The 22860-nt window shown below is 48.7% G+C and overlaps 1 protein-coding gene across 3 annotated transcripts in view; it reads left to right on the forward strand.

Moving 5' to 3' along the window:
• Window positions 1–22860, forward strand: part of KTN1 (kinectin 1) — a 3101875-nt gene that overhangs the window by 2936901 nt on the left and 142114 nt on the right. For all 3 annotated transcript variants that reach the window (XM_069637667.1, XM_069637665.1, XM_069637666.1), the window contains one exon: window positions 12520–12603. In XM_069637667.1, the coding sequence (XP_069493768.1) occupies window positions 12520–12603 (84 nt within the window). The remainder of the gene's footprint in view (window positions 1–12519; window positions 12604–22860) is intronic.

The raw sequence follows: 22860 nt of genomic DNA on the forward strand, positions 1-22860 counted from the left end.
GGGTTTTCAAAAGTGGGAAAGTGTGTATTACATACGGAAGAGTCCCGGATAGGATTACAGCATGAGATTATGCACCAAGGATCGAACAAGTCATCACAAACGCAGGGTATTGCTAGAAGACGATGGTGCAAAAGATGAAAAGGTCATATGGTAATGTTTTGTTAACTGTGCGGTTGGACGGGGGCTTTTTCAGTCCGGGTTTCAGTCGGAGTTCAGTGTACCTAGAGGAAAGGAGGTAGCACTGGTGGCAGAGGGTGGCCATTATGAGGGTGAAGTAATATAAATGTCTCATGACTTATACTGACACAATTTGTCTTTTGTTTTCAAGGTGGCCACGTGGGGGAACAACATAAGGTAAAGGCGTGCCCACAGTTACCAGACAACGGTCCTGGTTACAGAAGGGCAAATGCACTGGCGTTTAAGTGAGTTAATATTGGGTTTAGGCAATAGGGCGCCTATAGGTAGGAAGACGAAGAGACGCAACAGCCCAAAAACAGGTAAAGTAAAACAGGAAAGGCCTGCAGTACCGTGGGCAAAAAAAAAAAAAAAAAAAAAAAAATTCTATAACCAAATATTCAAACTCAGCGCGGCGCAGGGCTTGTGGTGAATTACCTGGCATGAAGCTCATTCAGGGGGTGCGGGGTGCGTAGGGTAGGAAAATGTTAAGTCAGTCGGGGGGGGAGACGAGAATAAGAGGGGGGGGCAAAGAGTGTGCAATGCCTTGTGGGCAAGTGTTTAGACGGAACTATGCGGACCTCCAACCAAAGGAAAGGTACAAATAATATTTTAAAACAGCGCAATGTTTGTATATAGGAATTCAACCTTAAACCACTTCCATGGCACTACGGACGTGACGTGATACTTTACTATGCGGCAATTGCGGTTGGGGGATATGGCACGTAATATGTGCACTGTAAAGCACTGTTACTACTTCTTTTCGTACACGTTAACCACCGGAGGGGATATAAAAAGGGCAGCATCCGCTCTCGATAAAGGGGCCAAACACCAGTGTGGGGCCAGTCAATGCTTCAGGTGGATATTACGTTGGAGTTTAAGGGTAAAAGCGCAATGCGGAGGAGGGATTTCAACAAGGGGATTGTCCACAAGGGGGGGTGGTGGGTTAAGGGGGGCAGATCCCTCACTGTGCGCCCCCCCTCCCACAAACATTGACTCACTAGGGTATGTGTAACTTTATCCTTCCTACAAATCGGTCTCCTCTATCCATACTCAAACATGTCTGCATTCGGCGAGTACTGGCCACGATGGCACGGGTGAGGGTAGGAGATGCAGGAAGGAAAAAATGGGGGAACTCTCTGCCGCCGGCAGCCCGCAGAGAGTCTTGGAGGAGTTACATTGCGATCCCTGTAGCAAAGCGCTGTCAGGCCCATAGGGGAATGCACAGCCAGCAGATTAGACCTTACGGTGCCCCAGGAGTACTAGACTCAGGGGAGGCCCTGGGAAAAGGGGAGGGAGATAGGGGTCTTGGAAACCATTCCAAACCCAAAAGAGAGGGCCGGGGGGGGGATCAAAAGAACGAAGGTCAAAATACAACAAAGGTATACAAGGGGAATCCCCCCGGGGGGGGAAGGAATTGGGGGATGAGGGTCTCGAGTAGAGGCTGTGTTAGAGAAGAAGTTGGGACTGTGAGTCTAAGTAGTATGGGACACTAGTACATATGGACATCGCTGGACGATGACTTTTTAGGCAGGGAGAAAGTGGTGGTGGGTCGGCACCGGAGGTCGGGGCCGGCCCGGTGTATGTATGTGATGTTGGGACACTGTCGGTGGTGTCTGTATAGGAACTTGCCAGTCGCAAGGCGCCAAGGGGCGGCCTGCGTTAGATAGAAGGGGACCTGGGGGACCCAGAGAGGGGAGGGGGCGGGCAGAGCTGCATTTTGGGTCAATGGACCAAAGTTAAGAGGAGAACTAAACGATATGGATGGGGGCAAGTGGTAATCAACGACAGATGAACACGGGGTAGAGAGAAGATAGACAGGGCCGGGGTACCCCAGAGGCGTCCGCACGACGCCGCCGGGGAGGGGGGGGGCGACCCTAGGTAACCTCACACGGAGTAGAAGAACCTGTGGTGTGGTGAATTACGGATCGTATGTAAGATAACTCCAAGACTTTATGCAAAATAAAGCTGCTGTGGCATTAACACTTCCAATCGTACAACTTGTCTCCGCCTATTATTGCGTGCACAGGGAATGTGGAGGAGGGAAGGCCGGCACGGGAGAGAGGGTGGGGGGGGGGGGAGCGGCTGGGGGGAGGTGCCGGCCTACACGATACCGGGGCTACAGGTTGGTTGGGTGGTGGGCGTGCAGTGGGGGGGAGGTGAATGGCGTTAGGATGCCCCCGCTAAGGATATAACTCCTCCTGACCTCGTTAGTGCCCAAAAGCACACATCTGAAGTTTTTGTATAATCATTGTTGTAAATAAATGCCTACGGCCTATAATTTTTTATATAATTCTGTCTCCGTGTTATGATTACATATATTTACCAGTTGCCTTATGCCGCTACTCAGTCTAACAGAGCGAGCAAAATCATCTGCTACCGTGTAGTTTGCCTTTGTGAGATGCCCTTTCACATTTACTCGGTGTTCGGTGTTGATTTGATCTGTAAGCCTCCTGCTGGCAATGCAAGTGCATACTTAAAGGATGCGGGTATTCTAAAGGAGTTGTTTTTCTTCTGCAAACATTCTCGGCCCGACCCCTCCTCTCCAGCCCCAATCAGCAGTAGAATGACAGCAGAAAGACGTACCATGGTCAATGAGCTCATGCCTTCGCTACTCCTATGCTGGGCGTGCAGAGGCAGCGCTGCTCTGCTAAGCCCCATGCCTCTGCACCTCATGTGGGAGCACATTAACTGGGTGTTTTTTTTAACCAACTGATTAATTTTGGCACTTTAAAAGTAATATAGATTAAAGGGACACAGTAAACATGCATAATGTAATTTGGCAATCTACTGAGGATTGCCCAATGGCAATATCACACACAAGTGCACTGATAACCAAATATTGACTGTGCTGCCATTATGTCGGATGGGAAGCCGGATCTCTCGAGCAGAGGGCTGCTTCAGCTTTGAGTTTATCGGCATGCTTTGTCATCTGTAAGGGGAGCTGCAAAGAACTGCACGCATCTTGCTGTCCCTAGTAAAGGAATCTGACACATGGCTAATACACAGGAAACGTCACATATTCAAAGGGAATAGGAAAAGTTCTTTCAACCAATGTTTTATTTGAATGGGGGGCCCGATTTTCATAGACCCTTTTCCTGCAGCTGAAGGAATTTTTCGGTAGTGCTGCTTCTGCAGGCTGCTTTGGTAATGGCATATTTTGTATATGCCATACTTGTATGTCCTGTCCTCTTTACTCCATCCTTGTGGGCGTACCCCAAAATGGAGACTGTACCGGAACCTTTGGCAGCGAAAAAATTAGCTTCCCCTTTAAATTTAGTAGAGCGCGCAGGGGCGTGGCTTCTGGCGTGAGAACGCCCCACCAAGACTCCGCCGCCTCACCTCAGTCCCATTTTCCACACGGACGGTGTTGGACCTGGCAGCCCGCACAAATACTTTTTTTAGCTTTCTGCTTGCTGTGTGTTTGTTTTTTCAATTCTTATTTCACGTCCCTTCGGTGCCTCGTCAGCACGGCGCATGTCAACCGCAGGAGGCTTCACGAGATGTGCCTCATGCAACGGTTCGTTCACGCCCTCTGACACCCTTGCACTCTGTCTTGAGTGCTTGGGGCCCGACCACCGCTGGGGCTCATGTTCGGCCTGCAGCGCTCGGTCACAGGGCATTGAAGAATCGTTTGTCACAGTGGAGGGAGATCTTCCACACTTCTCCTCCGCCACACCTCAAGGACTTTGTCTCCAGGACCTCGCGTCAAGACAAGGTAGGCCTTCTATTCAGCACAGCTCCACAGCGTGGCGACTCCTTCCCCGGTGTTCCCACGGATCAGGGTTCTTCAGATTCAATTTCTGGCAGGCCCAAAGCCTCTAAGGCTACGACTCCCGAGCCGAGGGGCCTGTGGGCTCTTCTGGGCAGTCCGGGTACTGACCTGAGGCCTTCCAGCCTACCAGCTCCCAAGCTGAAGAGGTCAGGGGCCCTACCAGGCTGTCCTTGGAAGGACGATCAGGCTCATCCTCTTCTTCTATCCCAGGGTGTAAGGGATCATCGAGTGCCACCTCCAAGAGTCTGTCCTTGGCTAGATCTAGCGTGCCTACTGGCATAGGTGCCGAGGGCTCGCAGCCTACTGGAGCTCTCTCCGAGGTCGCAAATCAGGACATTGCGACTACCGACCGTCCGGCTGAGGGCTCAGCGCCTACCACTGGGATCTCTGAGGTCGACTTTGCTGTTTCGAGTGCAAGACCTAAGCTGTATCCTCTAGTGTCTGAGGCCTCTCTTGGCTCAGGGTCTCCGCGCCTTCCCACCCAGGGTGTGGCGCAAGGCTTCAAAATGGCAGAGTGGCACGTGGCAGAGCCTGCCAGACAGGCAGCCATCTTGGATATGGCTCAGGGCCGGCCAGTGCTTTCGCCTACAAATGGGTTTTGCAGGATGATCCCAGATCCCTTCCCTCTGGAAGCAGCAGTGGATCCTACGAGTTGACAGTCAGCGGTCGTTGGTCTCCAGACTCCATATCAATCTGTTGGAGCTGAGGGCCGTCAGGCTAGCCCTGAAGGCTTTTCTGCCGACTGTGCACGGGAAAAGTGTCCTGATTCTGACGGACAACACGGTGGCCATGCACTACCTCAACAAAAAGGGGGGGGCAGGGTCACTTCCGCTGTGCAGGGAGGCGATGCAGCTCGAGTTCTGGGCCATCCAGCAGGAAGTTTTGATCTCGGCAGTTCATCTGGCCGGAGACGACAACGAGACGGCAGACGCTCTGAGCAGGCAGAGCACGATCTCTCACGAGTGGGAGCTGGCTCAGGAGATTCTCCTGGAGATCTTTGCCCTTTGGGGGACCCCTCAAGTGGATCTCTTCGCCTCCAGTGTCAACCGGAAGTGCGAGAGGTTCTGCTTGCGGGAATTTCCTCCAAAAGGAGCCTTAGGAGACCGTTCGTGGTGGAGTGGTCATTCCCACTGCTGTACGCGTTTCCTCCAGTCCCCGTCATCCCGCAAGTGTTGCGGAGGTTACGGAGGTTCGGTTCCCGGATGATCCTCATTGCTCCGGCGTGGGCCCGGAGGACGTGGTACCCCGACCTTCTAGACTTGTCCATCTGCCCTCCACGTCGTCTTCTCTACCGAGACGATCTGCTCTCACGGGGGGGGGAGGGGTCAGGTTCTCCATCCAGAGGTCAGATCCCTCAATCTTCATGCTTGGCTTCTGAAAGGTTGAGGTATAAGGATTGGGACCTCCCAGAAGACGTGATGGAGGTGTTGCTCTCGGCCAGGCTGCCGGCAACAAAGTCTCTGTACCGTTGCCGTTGGAGAAAGTTCTGCGACTGGTGCAGAGTTCAGAATGTGGATCCTTTTGAATGCGACATTCCCATGGTTTTGTCTTTTTTGCTTTCTTCGGCCCACAGGGGCTTGCAAGTGGGGACCATTAAAGGTTACCTGGCGGCGCTGTCCATATTTAAGTGCTCGTCTGAAGAGTGTTCCTATTTTAAGATTCCTTTAATTTCGCAGTTTTTGAAAGGGCTCACTAATGTGTTCCCTCCGTCATCTTTTTTGGTGCCAGGTTGGGATTTGAACTTTGTTCTTAAGTTTCTTATGGGTGCTCCGTTTGAGCCTTTACATTCTTGCCCTTTGAGGCTGTTGACTCTGAAAACTGTGTTTTTGGTTGTGGTTACTTCCGCTCGCAGAGTGAGTGAGTTACAGGCACTTTCAGTTAAGCAACCCTTCACTGTGTTTCACAAGGACAGGGTTGTCCTTAGAGTTCGTCCTTCTTTTCTTCCGAAGGTGGTTTCGGATTTTCATTTGAGCCAGAAGGTGGTTGTTCCGGCGTTCTATCCTCCTCCACATCCTGGTAAGGAAGAGGAGAGGCTCCATAGGCTTGATCCTCGGAGAGCGTTGAGCTTTTATATTTCGCGCATGTCCCGGGTCAGAGTGGACAATCAACTTTTCATTGGTTACGCTGGGAAGCGTTTGGGACAAGCTGTGACGAAACAGACTTTGTCTCGGATTATTTTAGCTATCTCCGAGTGTTACCGCTTGGCGGGTAAGGACCCTCTGGCTGGCTTGCGGGCCCATTCTACCAGAGAAGTGGCTGCGTCTACTGCCCTGCAGAGGGGAGTTCCTATTCGTCACATCTGTGATGCAGCCACCTGGGCTTCAGTACATACTTTTGTACGTCACTATTCCCTTGATTCCATCAGAGGGCAAGATCTGGCCTTTGGCAAGGCAGTTCTCTATTCCGCAATTTGATTGGGCATGATAAATTTGTATTCTAAATTCTTTCCCACCTCCTTGCTTGGTACTGCTTTGGGAGTCTGTCATAGATATGGAATACGTCGGAGGACCCAATCCCCTCGAAGAACAAGTTACTTTCTTACCTGGTAACGTTCTTTCGATGGGATGGTCCGACGACGTATTCCATATCACTCCCTCCTTGCCTTCCCCGCTGCAGAATTTCTTTTACATTTGCAGCTTGCGTTCCGCAAGGCCTTGTGTGTCTGACTTGCAGAAAACTGGTGGCACACGTTCTGGGAAAAAACTATAACTGAGGATATGGGCGTCGTGCGTCCTACTTATCACATCGGGTGACGTCGGCCGTCGGAGGAGATCCTCGGGGACGGCGCATCGACGTCCGACGCAGGACGCAGGCGCCAAAGATTTTCCGAAGCAGCACAGCTGTGGACATTACCTGTCATAGATATGCAATACGTCGTCATATTCTTTTTTTTTTTTAACCAGAGTCCTCACACGTTGGTGTTTTTTAAATGTACAGTACCTATTTTAAAAGGTGCTCATATGTCGGCCCATGGTAGTCTGATGCTGTGGTCCGTTTCCACGAAAAAGAGAGGCAGAACACAAATCATTTCTTTGCTGATTGCTAGTTTCATAAACAGCTGTGCAAGTAACCGAAATTGACCACGATCTTAAGAGTTCTTAAAACCAATAACTTGACAAACTGAGTGCAAATGCACCATGAACATCGGGGATTGACTGCATTAAGACATTGGAAGACTTCAACAAAAACAAGACCACAATTCGAATCACCTTAATCAAAATAATGTGTCCTCTTTATTCAGTTATCACTTGTGCCCAAATAGTAAAGTGAAAACTTAAACAAGTGCAGCAAACGAATGGGTGCCCCATTTTCAGTCTAGAGATCTTTAGCTCTTGTAGTCTTATGTAGAGGGACCGTGTTGCCAGCTGGCTGCTCTGTGATACATGTCGGAGTGCATCAACAATAGTTTCATGTTTATAGGATTGGCCCTTTAGCAGAAGCCAAGTTTACTGTCCAAGTTTGTTGGGGAGGCACAGGGGTATTGTAGATTGTTGGATCGAAGAGCACCTTTCAACTTCCCTGTTAAAGAATGGATATTATTTTCCTACCTATGTTTATGCATTTGTATTTAGTCTTGGTACATTTTTGTTTTATGAGCCATCTACAATCCAAATTTATTCCATTGGAGTACAGGTAGGAGAGAGATGGCCTGTGAGGTGGGATACACAGCTTGTGCATGTTTGGTTACCCACGCATTGGCAGCCCATGGCCATGTTAATCCCTGTGGCCGTTCCCATCCACTACCTGGCTCTCCCAGCACTAAACACATCCTCTTTGAGCTTGCTCTATCAAGCAGTGATATCATGCCTTAGCCTGCCAGTGTTTTATTTTCTAAGCAGTCTGCTGAGAATGAATGGCTTCATTGCAGCTGTAAATATATACTGATGTAATAAAAATGTCTTAACCAAGTGTGCCTTCCACCACTAGATGTATACCTCTTCCATGCACTGAAATCCTAATAAAAAAAGCATTTTTCAGGTACTGACATTTTTTATTTATTTAACAGTTGTATGGCACCTATACAGCAGAAAGTGTTTCCGGGCATCACAAGACAAAAAAAAGGGATGAGGACAGGATAAAACAACAATAACGGTCCTACTAGGACTTTTGACATTAGGATCGTGCAAGTGCAGTAACAAGAAGTGCATGAGGTGGGGGGTAGATCAGGGCAAGGGGATAGGATAGGGAGAGGGAGAAGTGCAGGAGGGAGGGAGCACCAGGGTCTGGGCAAGTGCCCGGGGAAGGAGGAGTGGGGTCAAGTTCGAGGACGGGGGGACCAAACTCAGTAGGCTAGTCAGTAAAGGGTTCCAGAGGGCAAGTGGTGGTAGGATGATGTGCGGGGGAAGACTGGTCGAAGAGGGCCTGGTCCCACCAAGATTCATAAGAGACACAGGCAACCAGTCACAGCGTCAGGTGGGGACTAGCAGGGGAGGGGGAGAGGGAAGGAGGTGGAGAAAAGGAACGCCTTGAGAAGCTTCTGGGAACTTAAGGAGAGCCGGCTCAAGTCAGAGAGGGGCAGGGAGGCCATTCCAGAGGGAGGCTCCTGCCGCAGAAAGAGATCTACCCCCACTCTATGCTTGAAGAAAGGTCTGATCTGCACATAGTTGGAGCTAGGGGACCGAACTAGAGGAGATCATATTCCCATGTAATTACTACATTTTCCAGCTGTTGCGATCTTATGGCCAGGTGGTAACATTATTTTAGTGCCTCTCGGGTAATCGGCAGCTATTACCCGTATCCTGGTTGCTATTCTAATGTATGCATCCACGGTTAATTCCGCTCTCATCAGTTGGTCCCCAACCATCTTGTTGAAATAGGCCTCCACATGTCCTGGAAGGATAGCTCAGCGGCAACGTGCTCGCCTTGGAAGCAAGACAACACGGAGCAACACAGGTTCGATCCCTGGGTCCGTGCTTAGAAACATCTGGGTATTAAGCGCGTTATAAATGCCCTATCATATCATATCTTCAGCTGGGCCGGTACATAAGGCAATGTATGCTATGGTGGGTTTACCAGCAGGGCCCAGTTTCTAATACGCGGTAGGGGAGAAATGAAGTAGTAATAAATCATGAATTTTGTGTTTAGGAGAAAGGGTTGAAACGTAGAACTGAAATCATATCATTTGAAATATTATGGATGCGTGCAAAGGTATTGTACGCTGTAAACGTTTAGAGCGCTAAAGGAATGCAGATGAAGACAGCGATGGAACTACTGTTGTATGGGAAAGGAATTGTCATGTTTGGCATTTTGTGGGATGGTAGCTGCACATTAGAAGGGGTGCTTTTGCATTGTAGGTCTGTTCCGCCCCAAAATAAGTTATGTTACATTTTGACAGTTGGTTTTACGGTAGGTTGGTATTACATCAACTAAAAGAAGGCATGACATTGGCAGGAAACAGGGCTTATCGTAGCTCAGTACAAAAAACATTCTCGGTTTGGTCGGGGTCATGTAATTGTGAAAATCGCTTGTATTATTGTGAAAAGAGGGAGTGCAGGGCATCCATGATTGCGGGCTAGGCTTCCCGCCCTACTATAAGCCACAAGGTTGGGTCCTTCCCAAATAATGACAGTACTTCCTTACTTTTAGGTTTTTACAAAGATGTAAGTTTCACAAAAGATGCTAATCATGGGAGGAGTGAGCCAGATAAGACCTGAGCCCAGAAGTTTATACTCTGGCTATGATAGCCAAATAGACATGGATTATACTGCAGAGAGGGTGCGAACATGGAATAGGCAGGCCGTAACAGGCCTTGCATCTCCTTTGAACAATTGCACAGAGTACATATGGCGAGAAATGGCATCTGAGGCGGGACATTAAGCTTGTAGGTGTTTTTGGTTCTTTACCCACCCATTGACTGACCATGGTAATACTAAATCCTATGGCCATTCCCAGCCAGATCCTTGCAGAACACCGCCCCATGGGTACTCTTTGAGCTTGCTTTAAACCAGCCTTCTTAGCATCAAACTTTGCTTTGAAAAAACACTTGCAGGCACTTTGAGTGCCATCTTCTGAGAGTTGATGACTGGATTGGAGCTGTACGTGTGCTACTGGTTTAATCAATGGTTCTATGTGATTATAACAAATACATTACAGAGAGGGATGTTTCAACTAAAACAAAAAGAGCGAAAAAAATATTGATGTATTTTTTTTTCCTCCCTATTGGGGGGGGGGGCAATACCCCCATTTCCCTATGTGTTTATGCCTGCCCCAACCCCTTCCCCACCAGTAGTATCCCCGCATCCCACCCCATCTATGTTTCCACAAAAAGTCAGTGGTTTTTTTGCTATTTTTGTTTCATTATAAATTTCCTCTCTGTAATTGTTTTTCTGTAATCATTTGATACTGTAATAACCAGGCCTCCCTTCAGCCACTCACTTTAAAAGCACTGCATGCCCTTCACTGAAGTCCTATTTAAAATAAGGATTGGCAAATCCAATGGTTTTGGCTTGTGTATAAGTATTAAGCATTTGCCAGGCACTGCTATTAGATAAGGTACTGTCACCCAGGGAAGGATTTGGGCCGGAACAAGATGGAGATGTGCTCCGGCAAAAATTGTCTTGCAGTAGCACTGTTCCACATAGACCTGAGTCTCCTGAATGCTGTGCGTTTGCAGTCTCAATTTAAGCTGAAAAATGCAACAACTTCACAAACTGCATCTGAAAGTTGTCTTCTGCTCACCAGTACTGCCCAAACACAAACTGTGATGCTGATAATGCCTTACAGAGGGACAGGACCTTCTAGTCCTTGTCCTACCACATCTGTGTGTGTGTTTTCTCTAGGTGTTCTGCCACCGAGGTCCAGCCTGGACCTCTGGCAGTGCAGCTCTTCTTGTGTTTTCCTTTTGGTGAACAACACCCATGGTGATACCCTTATGGCACCCATGGGTGGGGGTATACCCTTGTACAACTTATGTGTGTTGTTCGTACTTGTGTGTTGTCCACAGAGCAGTGTATGGGCTGGTGGCAGCTACATGCTGACTTGGCAGTGGCTCTGAGTGTTTCCTTCCTTTTTGGGACACCCAGGCCCTGCCATAGAAATCAATGGATTCCTGCAGAAAGGCAAGATGACCACTGTGGCCTCTTGGTTTCTATTCGCTTTTACCTTGTTTCCCAAAGTCTTGGAAAGCCCTGACTCTGTCCCTTCCTCCTGAAATACCATATATGACTCTGGAGCTGCCTCCTGTCAGACTGACTGGAGCCTTCCCAGGGGCTGTGTGTTGTGGGTACACCCTAGGGGTGGGACCTGTGTGAGTGGAGTCTGAAGTGAATTCACATTCTGTGTTATGGGTGCCTGGTTTCTGTGTGTGACACAATGACTGAGACAGCCCAGACTGAAACTGACAGGAATGCAGTGTAGTGTGATGAAAGGCTGGGTACTTACCCCAATCCACATTCTTTGTTATGGGTGTCTCGGTGGAATGAATGGCCTGAATGCCCGTGAGCCTTATTGGCTGCCTGCCTGCCTGCATGAATGCCCTTCAGCATGTTTGGTTGACTGAGACTTGCTCAGCCCGAGTGAATGGGGACCAAATGTGTACAACAGGGGACCTCTCACTCACCAATTTGTTTAGAAGCTGATCTTGAAACTAAAGCTGTTCAGAAGCTAAAGTCGAAGCTGAAGCCTGAAGAAGCTGTTCTTGAAACCCAGCTGGAGGAGAAGTCTGCTGCAGCATTTTCTTCGTGTAATCCAAAAGCTGTGATGTTCTTTCAAGGACTGATCTAGAGAAGATCTGCAAAGGAGATCTCTCCCCGAGCTACGAGGGACCATCGTGCAAACTGCTACTCTTCATCGGAAGTGCCCTGGAAGCCAGTCCTGTGTGCCTGCCATCCAGAGAAGGGGTCTTCATGAGTTCTGAAGAGGAGTGCCCGGACATCTTGAGTCGAGAAAGTCCATTGGTGTCTCCAAGGGTCCGGAATTGCGTTTTGTGACCCCCTGGAAGCCGTTGCTGTCTACCGCCCAGAAGAGGGAGTACCCTGGCATAATGCTGCTGGACACCCGGCACTACGAAAGTTTCAAACTGCCTAAGAACATTTCAAAGGACTTCCTTGCCATCGTCACTGACCATTTTTTCCTGCCGGAGAAAGTCCAGAGTTGCTGAGTGCAGAGGAAGGTCCGCTGGTGGGTTTCCTGCCACCAGAAGCTAACGGAGACGTCCCAAGGGTCCAGACTTGGGGAGGTACCAAGGTCGAGTCCAGGTCGCCAGAAGTCGTCCACATGTCTGTGCTGCAGCACTGAAGTACCGAAACCCAGACAACCGCATAAATCCGAAAGCCAACACCAAAAGTGACCTATGCACCTGTCACCACCAGAAGTCATCGAAGGGCACCAGGGGTCTTACTCTCTTCTGCCAAGCCTTTAAGGAGCCCACAGCAAGTAAAATAAGAAATCTGTGGAAGAGGACCCATACAAAGACCATTAACGGTGAGTAATTCCTCCTACAAGACAAATATCAAATGTGTTCTCCTTGCCAATGCCTTTTTACTTGCCAATGCTTGTTTACTTGTGATGCCTTACCCCTGACCATCAGTCTGAAAAATAAAATGAAATGCTCTTTGACATATTCTTAACAGCTGAAAACGCAGTTAAATGAAACCCTGTCGAACCTGAAAGGTGAACAGAGCAAGAGGCTGACGGTGGCTGACAACTTATTTCAGGTAGACGATTTTGCATTTAACATTTTCTTTTCAGTAAATCGCTTTTTTATTGTCAGATTCCCATTTCATGCATGTTGGGGTGTTTATTCACTTTTGTCTTGAGATATCATTATTATTATTAATGTATTTGAGTGAGGACCTATTTTTGGGAATCTACTCAGCACCTTTCAATCATAAGCGGAAGAACATGGTGAGGGGAGCAGAGAAAGAAGGTATCGGGGAGCTAACGGGACAGGGAGGAGAAGGGTGGGCAGTTGGATAGCAAGAGATCTATAAGCAACCAGGGGAGGAAACAGTGGGGAGCAGATCACCCAGTCTCAGTTAGGGTTTGCAGTGGCGAGTGTGTGGACTTAAGTTCTGGGGAGGAGCCATTCCTTCGATCAGAGTTTCTTGAGCTCCTTCCTTAACTGTAGAATCGATGGGGGGAAAGTCTGATGTTGACGTGGAAGAGCTTTTAGAGTCCTGGGGTGTAGGTAGAGAAGGCCTGTCTTTTGGTTCTTTCCTTCCTGCACCAGTGGAGTTCAAGTCTGCACATGTCCTTACTTCAGTGGATTGCTTTTCTCCCGCAGATTCCTCATCATGATAGATATCCATCATCTAGCTCTGCTGTTCGGAAACTTTTCGACAGGAGGCATAGTCGACCACGAGTCGGCCGCCGATCATCGATCCGTCTTGTCTAGCTCTCGATCGCCGACTCCAGAAGTGATGTCAGGTGTCGTATCTATAGCACGTCACTACGCCCCAATCTTCAGTTCATTGTTCTGCACACTGTATCAGGAACACAACTGAGTTTACTCAATGTTCTTTTCATACTGTTGGTACGTTTTTTCTTCAAAACCTTGACACAATGTCGTCTCACAGGGTTTCCGGCTTCAAGCGATGCCCCGATTGCGAGGCCAAAATGTCTATGACCGACACCCATGACGTCTGTCTATAGTGTCTAGATGTTAGTCACGACACGGAGGCCTGCGTGAGAGGGCCAGGGAAACTGGCCTTGGGCCAACCATGCGCCAAGTCTCCGGCGCGGTTGCTCGTCTGGTCTTCGGAGGCCAAGACTGAGGATCCCACTTCCGACAAGTGGAAGGAGTGACATTGCAAGAAAACCAAGAAACTGTCTGATTCCAGGAGCCATTCCTCGTTGTCTTCCTCGCGGAAGAAGAAGCAGCAGCGCCACCGCAAGTCCAGCTCATGGTCAGAACAAGGTAATCCCTCGGTTGGGCCGACCACTCGGGAAGAGTGGTAACGTCTTCATACTAAATGTTAGAAATGTTTAAGAGGTAAACTACTGTAGGTGCTGCTCCGACCCGCAAGCTTTGTCGGCACTCTGTGCTATCGACCTCAAGCAAGCCACTGCGTTGACATTGTCGGCAATGAAATCCTCTTCAAGCATTGTGTCTACAAGGCATGAGTTGCCGGAGCAACCCCCATCGGTTATCCCAGCGTCCCTCAGCGCTAAAAGAACTTTTCGCATTGAAAGCTTCGTCTTTGAAACGTATTCTTAAGCCCTCAGCGCCGCCAGTCGGCGACTGTTCATTTGTCAAGATCGGGTTTCTTTGATTCGATGCATTCCATATTCGGCGTCGATGACCCCGAGGACTCGGTTGACCCCGTCTACACGGGAGCCGGTGGCGTTGATATTTATTCGACAACCATGCCGATTTATTGGCCATAGCTCAGGGTCTACAAGACTCCAGTGATCTGGATACTTCCCCAGACCTTGAGTTATCACAGAATCAGCCCTATACCCATGCTAATATCAAGTTCAGGGATCTGGTTCACAGGGTTGTTGACACCCTTGGGTTGAAGGTGTCCACCACACCGCTTCAGGGGGTATGAGCTCACTGACATTTTGGACGAGGGTCACACAGTCGAACATAACATGCAACCCAGCCATTGCGGACCCTTTAGCATCTTTATGGCAGCACCCTTGTACCATCCCCCATGTGAATGCCAATTTTACAGGGAAGTATAGGCCGCCAAGAGAAGATCCTTCTTTCCTCGACACACACCCTTCCCCGAAATCATTGGTTATACAGGCTGCCTCTTGTTCAGAGGAGAATTGCCTAGTATTTCGGTGCTGGACTGCCCCTGGGCAGGACAAAGACTGATATGCGGGGATATTTCTTCTCTGTGAAAGGGACAGTGAGCTAAAGACTTGGTAGAGTCTTTCCCAGGGGTTATTCACCCAAGAACAGGTCATTGGGTTGTGTTTGTGCTGGTAGAGAGATTCCCAGACCCCCCTTTGTTTGGCATATTAACAGGCTGGAGTTGCAGGCCATCAGGTTAGCCCTGAGGGCCTTTGTCCTGTCTCTCAGATAGAAGCATGTCCTCGTCCTGACGGACAACACAGTGGCCATGCACTTCCTCAACAAGCCGGGTGGTGTGCACTCCTGCCCACTCTGCTCAGAGGCAATTCAGCTGTGGTTCTGATTGCAAGAGAACCGAATCTCGCACTCTGCAGTTCATCTGGCGGGGCCAGAGAACACCTTGGCGGATGCTTTGAGCAGGCAGAGCTCGGTCTCGCACGAGTGGGAAGTGTGCCAGGAAGTCCTCAAGGTGGTGTTCGCTCTCTGCGGTACCCCGGCAGTTGATCTGTTCGCCACAGAGTCCAACAGGAAGTACAAACAGTTTTGCTCAACGCAATTCCCAGTGAACAGTGCACTGAGGGACTCGTTTCTGGTGGATTGGATCTTCCCTCTCATTATGCCTTTCCCCTGATTCCCGTTATCCCTTTGGTTCTCAGGAGGTTGAAGAGATTTCGAGCGACCATGATTTTGATTGCCCCGATTGGGCGAAGAGAATGTGGTACTCAGATTTCCTGGATCTGGCCATCTGTCCGCCTCACCGGTTGCCTCAGCGTCCGCATCTCCTAACCCAGTTGAAGGGTTGAGTGCTCCACCTGACCCCGGATACCCTCAACCTACATGCGTGGCCCTTGAGAGGATGAGGTATGAAGGCTGGTATTTCTCAGAGGAGGTACTTGAGGTATTGCTGGCTTCTACTAGATCGCTGTATGCATGCAGGTGTAGAAGATTTGAGGCGTGGTGCAGGAAATTAGAGACTGACCCTATCGCTGGCCCCACCACCACTGTGATGGAGTTCCCTCTGTCACTGGCATCTTCAGACTGGCACATTTAGGGGTATTTTGCAGCCCTGTCTGTGAGGTCCCCAGACCAAGGTACCTTTTTTACTGTTCCGGTCATGGTCCAGTTCCTGAGGGCCTTCTCAACAAGTTTGCGCCAACCCCATTTGTTGTCCCAGATTGGGACCTTAATCTTGTTTTGATCTATTTGATGGCAGCTCCATTTGAGCCTATGGATTCATGTTCTTTGCAGTTGTTATCCCTTAAGACAGCCTTTTTGGTCGCAATCGCATCTGAGGAGGGTTAGCGAACTGCAAGCCTTGTGCTGCAAACCTCCCTTTCTGAAGTTCTTTCGTGGGAAAGTCTCTCTTAAAAGCAAAGAGAGGGAGCTGGGAGGCACTAGCACGTCAGAAACTATCTATTCTGTAAGTAAAAGTGTCAAAGATTAAATATGGCTATAGCTGGTGCAAAGGGGCAAATGCCACGAGGCCACTCGGGGCTATTTAGAGAACTGAAGAATGAGACTGTGCGTTGCCACACGGTAGCCCCATATGCACTCTTATAGGGACAGAGTCCCAAGCAACACTTAGGAAATCTATCGTCCTAATATCCCAGAGAATGGGATATGTACAGGAGTATAGATTGTATCACCAATTCAATTGTATTTAGTAAAACAAAAATTAAAAATAAAGTATTAGTAACTCTCCAAAGGAAAGTGGGTAGTTTTCAACAATGCATAACGAAACAGCCAGTATCTACTGACTTCGCTGTACACACTTCAAAAGAAAATACTACTATGTATGTGAAGTGTTTTTAATACAAGAAAAGGAGAGACATAAAATAGGTCCACTCTTTCCACAGACTGTGTTAAATTCTGATATATACAATACTTGTCAGGTATTTCAAAGCAACATCAAAACATGTTCAAATGTATATCTTCTTATCAAACAGAAGAATTCACTCAACAGAGCTTTCAAAGTGGATACATTAGAACACCATTCAGTATGGGTACCAAAACATAAATCCACTGAATGACTAGTGTTTACAACTTGCACACCAAGTCTTATGAAGAAAGTCTTTTTAGTTCAAGTAAACAATCCCAAATCGCACCATTGGGTCTATTCTGTTGCCAATGCGTTTTGGATTTACAGAAAATCCATATTCAGGGCTTATGATTGCTATTGGTTCTAAACAATCGAAATGTTCAACAATATGGATGCCTAAAGAATTATAAAAAACATAATTACTAAGGGCTCACAATCGAATATCCGTACTAACGGCCAGAAATCGCCCGTAGCAGTGCATTTCTCAGAAGCCCGACATACAGTCGCACAAATAAAATGTGCAATATTGGAACAAGTCAAATTGGGTTCCCGGGGTGGTATCATGGTAAGGAAGCTTCAGCAAAGAAAAGTCTCATGGATTGACCTATTATATTGTGTTAGCCATAACCATGTATATTTGCTGGTAATACCGGTTTTTTGCCTTGTGGGGCCTGATTTACCTCCAGCTCTTGGCTTGAAGTAAATCAGGTAACCCCCCACTGTCAAACTTGTAGTCTGCCGGTCCGGAAAAGTGCCAATAAACATTATTACCGCCACTTCCGGACCGGTATACTTATAATGAGCCCCTATGTGCCTTAAATTGGGCTCCTCAAGTTATGCAAGGCATGGGTTGCATGGTTGTTCGGTTCCAGCTATAAAGGTGCTGACACTGTAAAAAGTTAAATGGCTCCCAAATGAAGACACTGATATGGCAAGTGAGTCAATATAAGAGAAGTGTATTGTAGAAAAGGGGGGGCGTGGTTAAGATAGCCATGTAAGAGGACGTGTTTCTACTGGGGCTCCTGCTGATCCGACAGAAATCTGAATAAAAAACCACATGACAGATCCGGAATTAATGCTCGAGAGGGCTTGTGAAGTGCAAGGGCACAGCTGGACACTCCATTGCTCAGGAGCGGTAACGTGGTTCACATAGAATGGATCCGAAAAGGAATCGCGGAGGACAATGTGCGGCAGCCAAGATGGCGGTTGCTGAAGAACAAAGGGTTTGACCGAGGAGGCAAGCTGCGGGACCCGAACTATGCGGAGAGCGAGTATTCACTGGTGTAAGTGACCCTGTAAGCACTACTGTGGAGGAAGTTAAAAACGAACGTCGGACAAATCAAGAGAGCAAAGACCCTGTAGGGTGAAGGCGGGGCGATCACAAGGAGCCCAGAGGTGCAGGACACGGTCATCCGAACACCGCTGGACTGCGATAACGGACATGGAACGCACAACATTTGCCCGTGGGAGGACCCGAAAGAAGAAGCTCTGCTGATGCGACAGCTGGGACGGTCCATGGAGCGGGTGTGAGGAGGCTGCAACTCTGTATCAAAGTTGCTTTAAGTTCTGAGTTTATCGAGGCCCTAGGCTCAACGGAACAAAAACAGAGAGGAAAATAAGTAAAGGCTACAAAATATCATCGGCGGAACACAGGTGGCTGACGACGCGGCATGACAGCAGAGCAGGCCCATGCAAGTAACGGAGAGTGGCAGACTTAACCCCACGATCGAGACCGTAGCTCGTGTGAAAACAGCAGAAGGCACGGTAAGAAGCTAGGAGACCCACATTTACAAGCACAGGCGAACTGCATTTAATGGGTCGAAGGCGGATCGTGGGATATACACACACAGGAGTAGTGCCAAAGTGTTTTGGGCTGATGTACCAAGCACACATAAAATTGGGAACATGCAAGCTAAATTCAAAAACTAGGTAAGAACTGGGACCATGAGGGGTGGGGGCACAGGGTTGCAGTCACCCAGAGGCAGAGTGAGAAGTCGCTGCAAGCTTCAGAACTTGTATGTAGCAGGCCATAAAACTGAATGCAGAGAGCTGGTGACTCCCCTCAAGATTAGAAGCCGTAAGAGTTGGCATGAAGGCTGAATGACACTGTTAGTGAGATACCAGCCACAGTACGGGCACAGCCTGGATTAGCCCGAGACCCTATGAGCAAGGGAAAAGGAAAATAAGATGCATGGGAGAGGAGAGAGAGACGGTGCACAATAGGTGCTGCATCAAGATAAAAGGCAGCTGTGTGCGGCAAATGGCGTAGGTACGGATCTCTGACCAAAGACCCCGGCGAACAGCACACTGGGAACGTAAGGAGCACACCGAGGGAAATAAGCACGCATTCAAAGTGAAGCCGTGACTAGGGAAGAGGCAGAAGTGGACTTGCTCCACTAGTAGGACGCACATCCAAGAAGTCTTCCCAAAAGGCTGAGTGAGCAGAGGAGACCACGCATAGTGGTGAGGAGCCGGAGAAGGGGAATGGCGTCCAAGGCGGGGAAAATCAAAAGGAAGCAGTCAACGTTAGAGGACATTGCCAAGTCATCCTCGATGATGGAAGGAGTGAAATCAAAGAAGCAAGACACGCTAGGAGAGATGACCTTGACACGGAATGATCAACAGATCCTGGACGACATAGCGGAGCTCAAGACATCGTGGGCATGCAAAATGGACACCGCTATTGCGGAATTAAAAATCTCTCTGGAACAAAAAATAGACGCTGTCAGTGTGGACGTAAAATCTTCTATGGCAAGACGTTAGGAAGCTGGTGGAGCGCACAGGCGAACTGTAAAAGAAGGCGGAAGCCAACGCAATCACCTGCACGGCGAATGCCAAGGAAGTTGATGTATTACTGCAACGTGTGTGCAACCTAGAAAACAGAGCCAAGGAGGCGGAAGGGCGGGCACGCAGAAATAATATTCGCATCATAGGTCTGCCGAAGGGGTAGAGGGCTCGGACCCGACAAACTATGTCGAGAATATGCTACTACAGGGGATAGATGGGGCAGCACTCGCCCATGGATTTGCTCTCGAGAGGGCGCACAGGGCCCTGACCAGACGACCGCAATCGGGGCACCCCCCCGACCACTTATCTCCAAGATACTGAACTATAAAGCCAGAGAGAGGATATTGGAGCACTTCCGCAAGGGAGGGACAATCAGCATAGGATCCACGACCATCATTGCGTACCCGGACTACACCTTCCTGGTGCAGAGACAGCGGTTGAATTATATATCTGTCAAAAGGAGGCTACGAGAAGCGGGATACAAATATATGTTGCTGTAGCCGGCAAAGCTGAAAGTGATGCATAATAACAAGGCGCATTTCTTTGAAAACCCCGGAGGAGGCGACAGCATGGTTGGACGCACAGAACTGCCCAGCAGGAGTGGGGGAGCAGACCGAGAGCAGACTGGCTAAGTCCACTATTGGGTTTCCCCGTATAGTATGTAAATTGAATAAGAGTGCGAGCTATCAGAGTTGATATTGACATTGATCTTGGACTGGAATATAAGGAACGTATTACGGGGGGCTTAAAGGAACGTATTACGGGGGGCTTAAAGTTAGATGTACATAAATAGGCCTGTGGATGCAAAAGTATGTGGGGAACTGAAAGATTAACGCAGAAGGCACAGCTGGAACACGTCATTACCCTTAGTAGTTGGTGTAGTCGGGACACCAGTAGGACGGTGTCCCCCTGCAGAGTCCGGAGTATCGGCAAGGTCCAAGAAAAGGTCTAGATGTGTGGTAGCCTGAGATCCACAGTTGTAGCTGGGCAACAGTTTGGGGGGGGGCGGGTTGTTGGGAGGAGGGGTAGTTGGGGAGATGCATTTGGAGATGAGGGGAAGGGAGTTGAGGGGGTTGGGAGCAGGGTTGGAGCTGGGCAACAGATGGGGAGGGTGTAGTGTGAGGGGAGGGGAGGGAGCTGGGGAGTTTGAAGGGGTGTTAACAGTTGGGGAGCAAGCTTGCACCTGTACACCACTACGCATGGAGCGGAAGAGGAGGGAGGATAGAGGCGGAATAGGGTATGGATGAGATGGGAGAGCTCAAGATAGCGACCTGGAATGTCAGGGGACGCAATAGTTAGTTGAAGACGAATAAGATCATGATGTATTTTGAAAAGGCAGAGAATTGATATCGCCTTATTACAAGAAACTCACTTAACAAAAGAAAAAACAGATAGTTATACAGAGGAAATGGAGAGGGACCACCATAGGAGCAACATATTCGGCGTACGCCAGAGGGGTCATTACGTGGATAGCACCACATGTCCCCTTTAAGCTGTTACAGTCTACCACAGAGCCAGATGGGAGGATGGTACTAATAAGGGGATTGGTAGAGAATAGTGAGTTGTGTATTATCAATACTTATGCCCCGAACCACGACGCTACAGGCTATTTCAGGACCTTATACAATAAAGTCAGACCATACATATGGGTTGGGGCAGTTATATGGGGAGGGGATTTTAATTGCACATTAGATCCCAGGGTGGATAGATCAGATAGGAAGATGGAAAAACCTACCCCAGCAGCTAAAACCCTGAGGACCTTATTGAAAGACTTCAACCTAGTTGATGTGTGGAGAACGCACCACCCAGAAGACAGGCAATATTCTCACTATTCGGCACCACAAAACCTATATTTGCGGTTAGACTATATGTTTGCAGTCTCTGTCAAATGGCCTTGGCTGATGGCAGCTTTAAAGGAATACGGGATTGTGCCCACTTATTTGAGATGGGTGCAACTGCTGTATAGTGCACCACTGGCTAGGGTCAAGACGGGAGCAACTATCTAAGAAAGATGGCAGCTCAGGGGCATTAGACGGGGATGTCCATGGTCCCCAATGCTGTTTATTTGAGCACTGGAACCCTTAGCAATAAACATGAGGCAACAATACAGAGAGGTGGGGATTAGCATGAAGGGGGGACTACACTTCATGTCAGTGTATGCTGATGATATGCTGCTGTACTTAAAATATCCTGAGGAGAATGTACAGTATATCTTGGAAGTGATGGAGCGATATGCAGTGCTCTCTGGCATAACGGTGAATCCCATAGAAAATCATGTAGTTTTCCCCAGGGGAGATATGTAGGGATACCACGAGAGGAACTACCAGTATTATAAATACCATGGGAAACTAGGACATTTAGATAACTGGGGATTGATATTTATCACACGGTCGATGCCGAAAACCAACAAAACACAGAGAAGGCAGTGGCTAACATTGAAAACAGTATGAGGTTCTGGGATGAACTCACGCTGGCCATGATGGGGAGAGTGGCATTGTTGAAGATGGTGGTGCTGCCGAGGTTATTGCACTTTTTTGGGAATATACCGTACATGATAACCAAGCAATTCTTTGGAGTTTAACAAAGTATATGTAGAGGGTTCATATGGCATAACACTAGGAACAGAATAGCACTATGGAAACTGCAAAACATGTATGATCAAGGGGGCATTAAATTGCCCAACTTCGAGGTTTACTATTTGGACAGCCAATTACAGTATGTGGCTAAGTATTTATCGGAAGACTCAACGTCGGAGTCCAGACTGTTGAGGGCTGAATGTGCCCCGTTTTTAGTGGATATGGCTGCCGGAATCACAGCAAGAGGGGTGCACAAGAATGTTAGAATTGGGATGGCAGATTTGGAATAAGGCTTGCCAGGTGATGGAGAGCACAACCCTGTGTTCCCCACAAATACCGCTATTGGCACTGACTGGAGTGGACAAGCAATTGAGGGAGATAATCCGTAGGCATTGGGAACCGATTGGCATAGCAACGCTGGGGGATGTATGGCGAGATGAGAAGGCAGTGGAATTTGATACACTGCTAGAGGAAACCGTTCTACACCCGTGACAGTATATCACTTACACTAGATTGGTGCGGAAGGTGAAAGATACGTGGTCGGGAATAGTGCTGGAGCATCAGCCTGACACGTCCATAGAAACAATTTGATATTTCAGATGGAGGACATGAGGTCTCCCAAACTTATTAACTGTTGATGTCCAGGGTGGGAAAGGAGGTGCTCCAGCTGAGACAGGACTTGGAAGAGGAAGCCGAGCCGAGGAACCTATGAGTGATGGGTTGTGGGTGAGGGTTCAGAGGTACCACAAAAAAGTGTCCAGGAACTCAAGGTTGCAACAAATCAAGTTGTACATTACCCACAGGGCGTACATGACTCCTCAGAGGATTGCTCGGTTCAAGAATGCAGAGTACAAACCTGTCCCAAATGTGAGGAGGTGAACGCTGGGATGATGCATATGTTCTGGGCGTGCCCGGAAATTAGGAGGTTCTGGGAGGCGGTCGCCCACTGTTTGACTGAGAAAGGGATTACACTGGAGGTGGAATCTTT

Source organism: Ambystoma mexicanum, chromosome 14, assembly GCF_040938575.1.
Source record: "Ambystoma mexicanum isolate Mex_15411 chromosome 14, UKY_AmexF1_1, whole genome shotgun sequence".
NCBI classification, from domain to species: Eukaryota; Metazoa; Chordata; class Amphibia; order Caudata; family Ambystomatidae; genus Ambystoma; species Ambystoma mexicanum.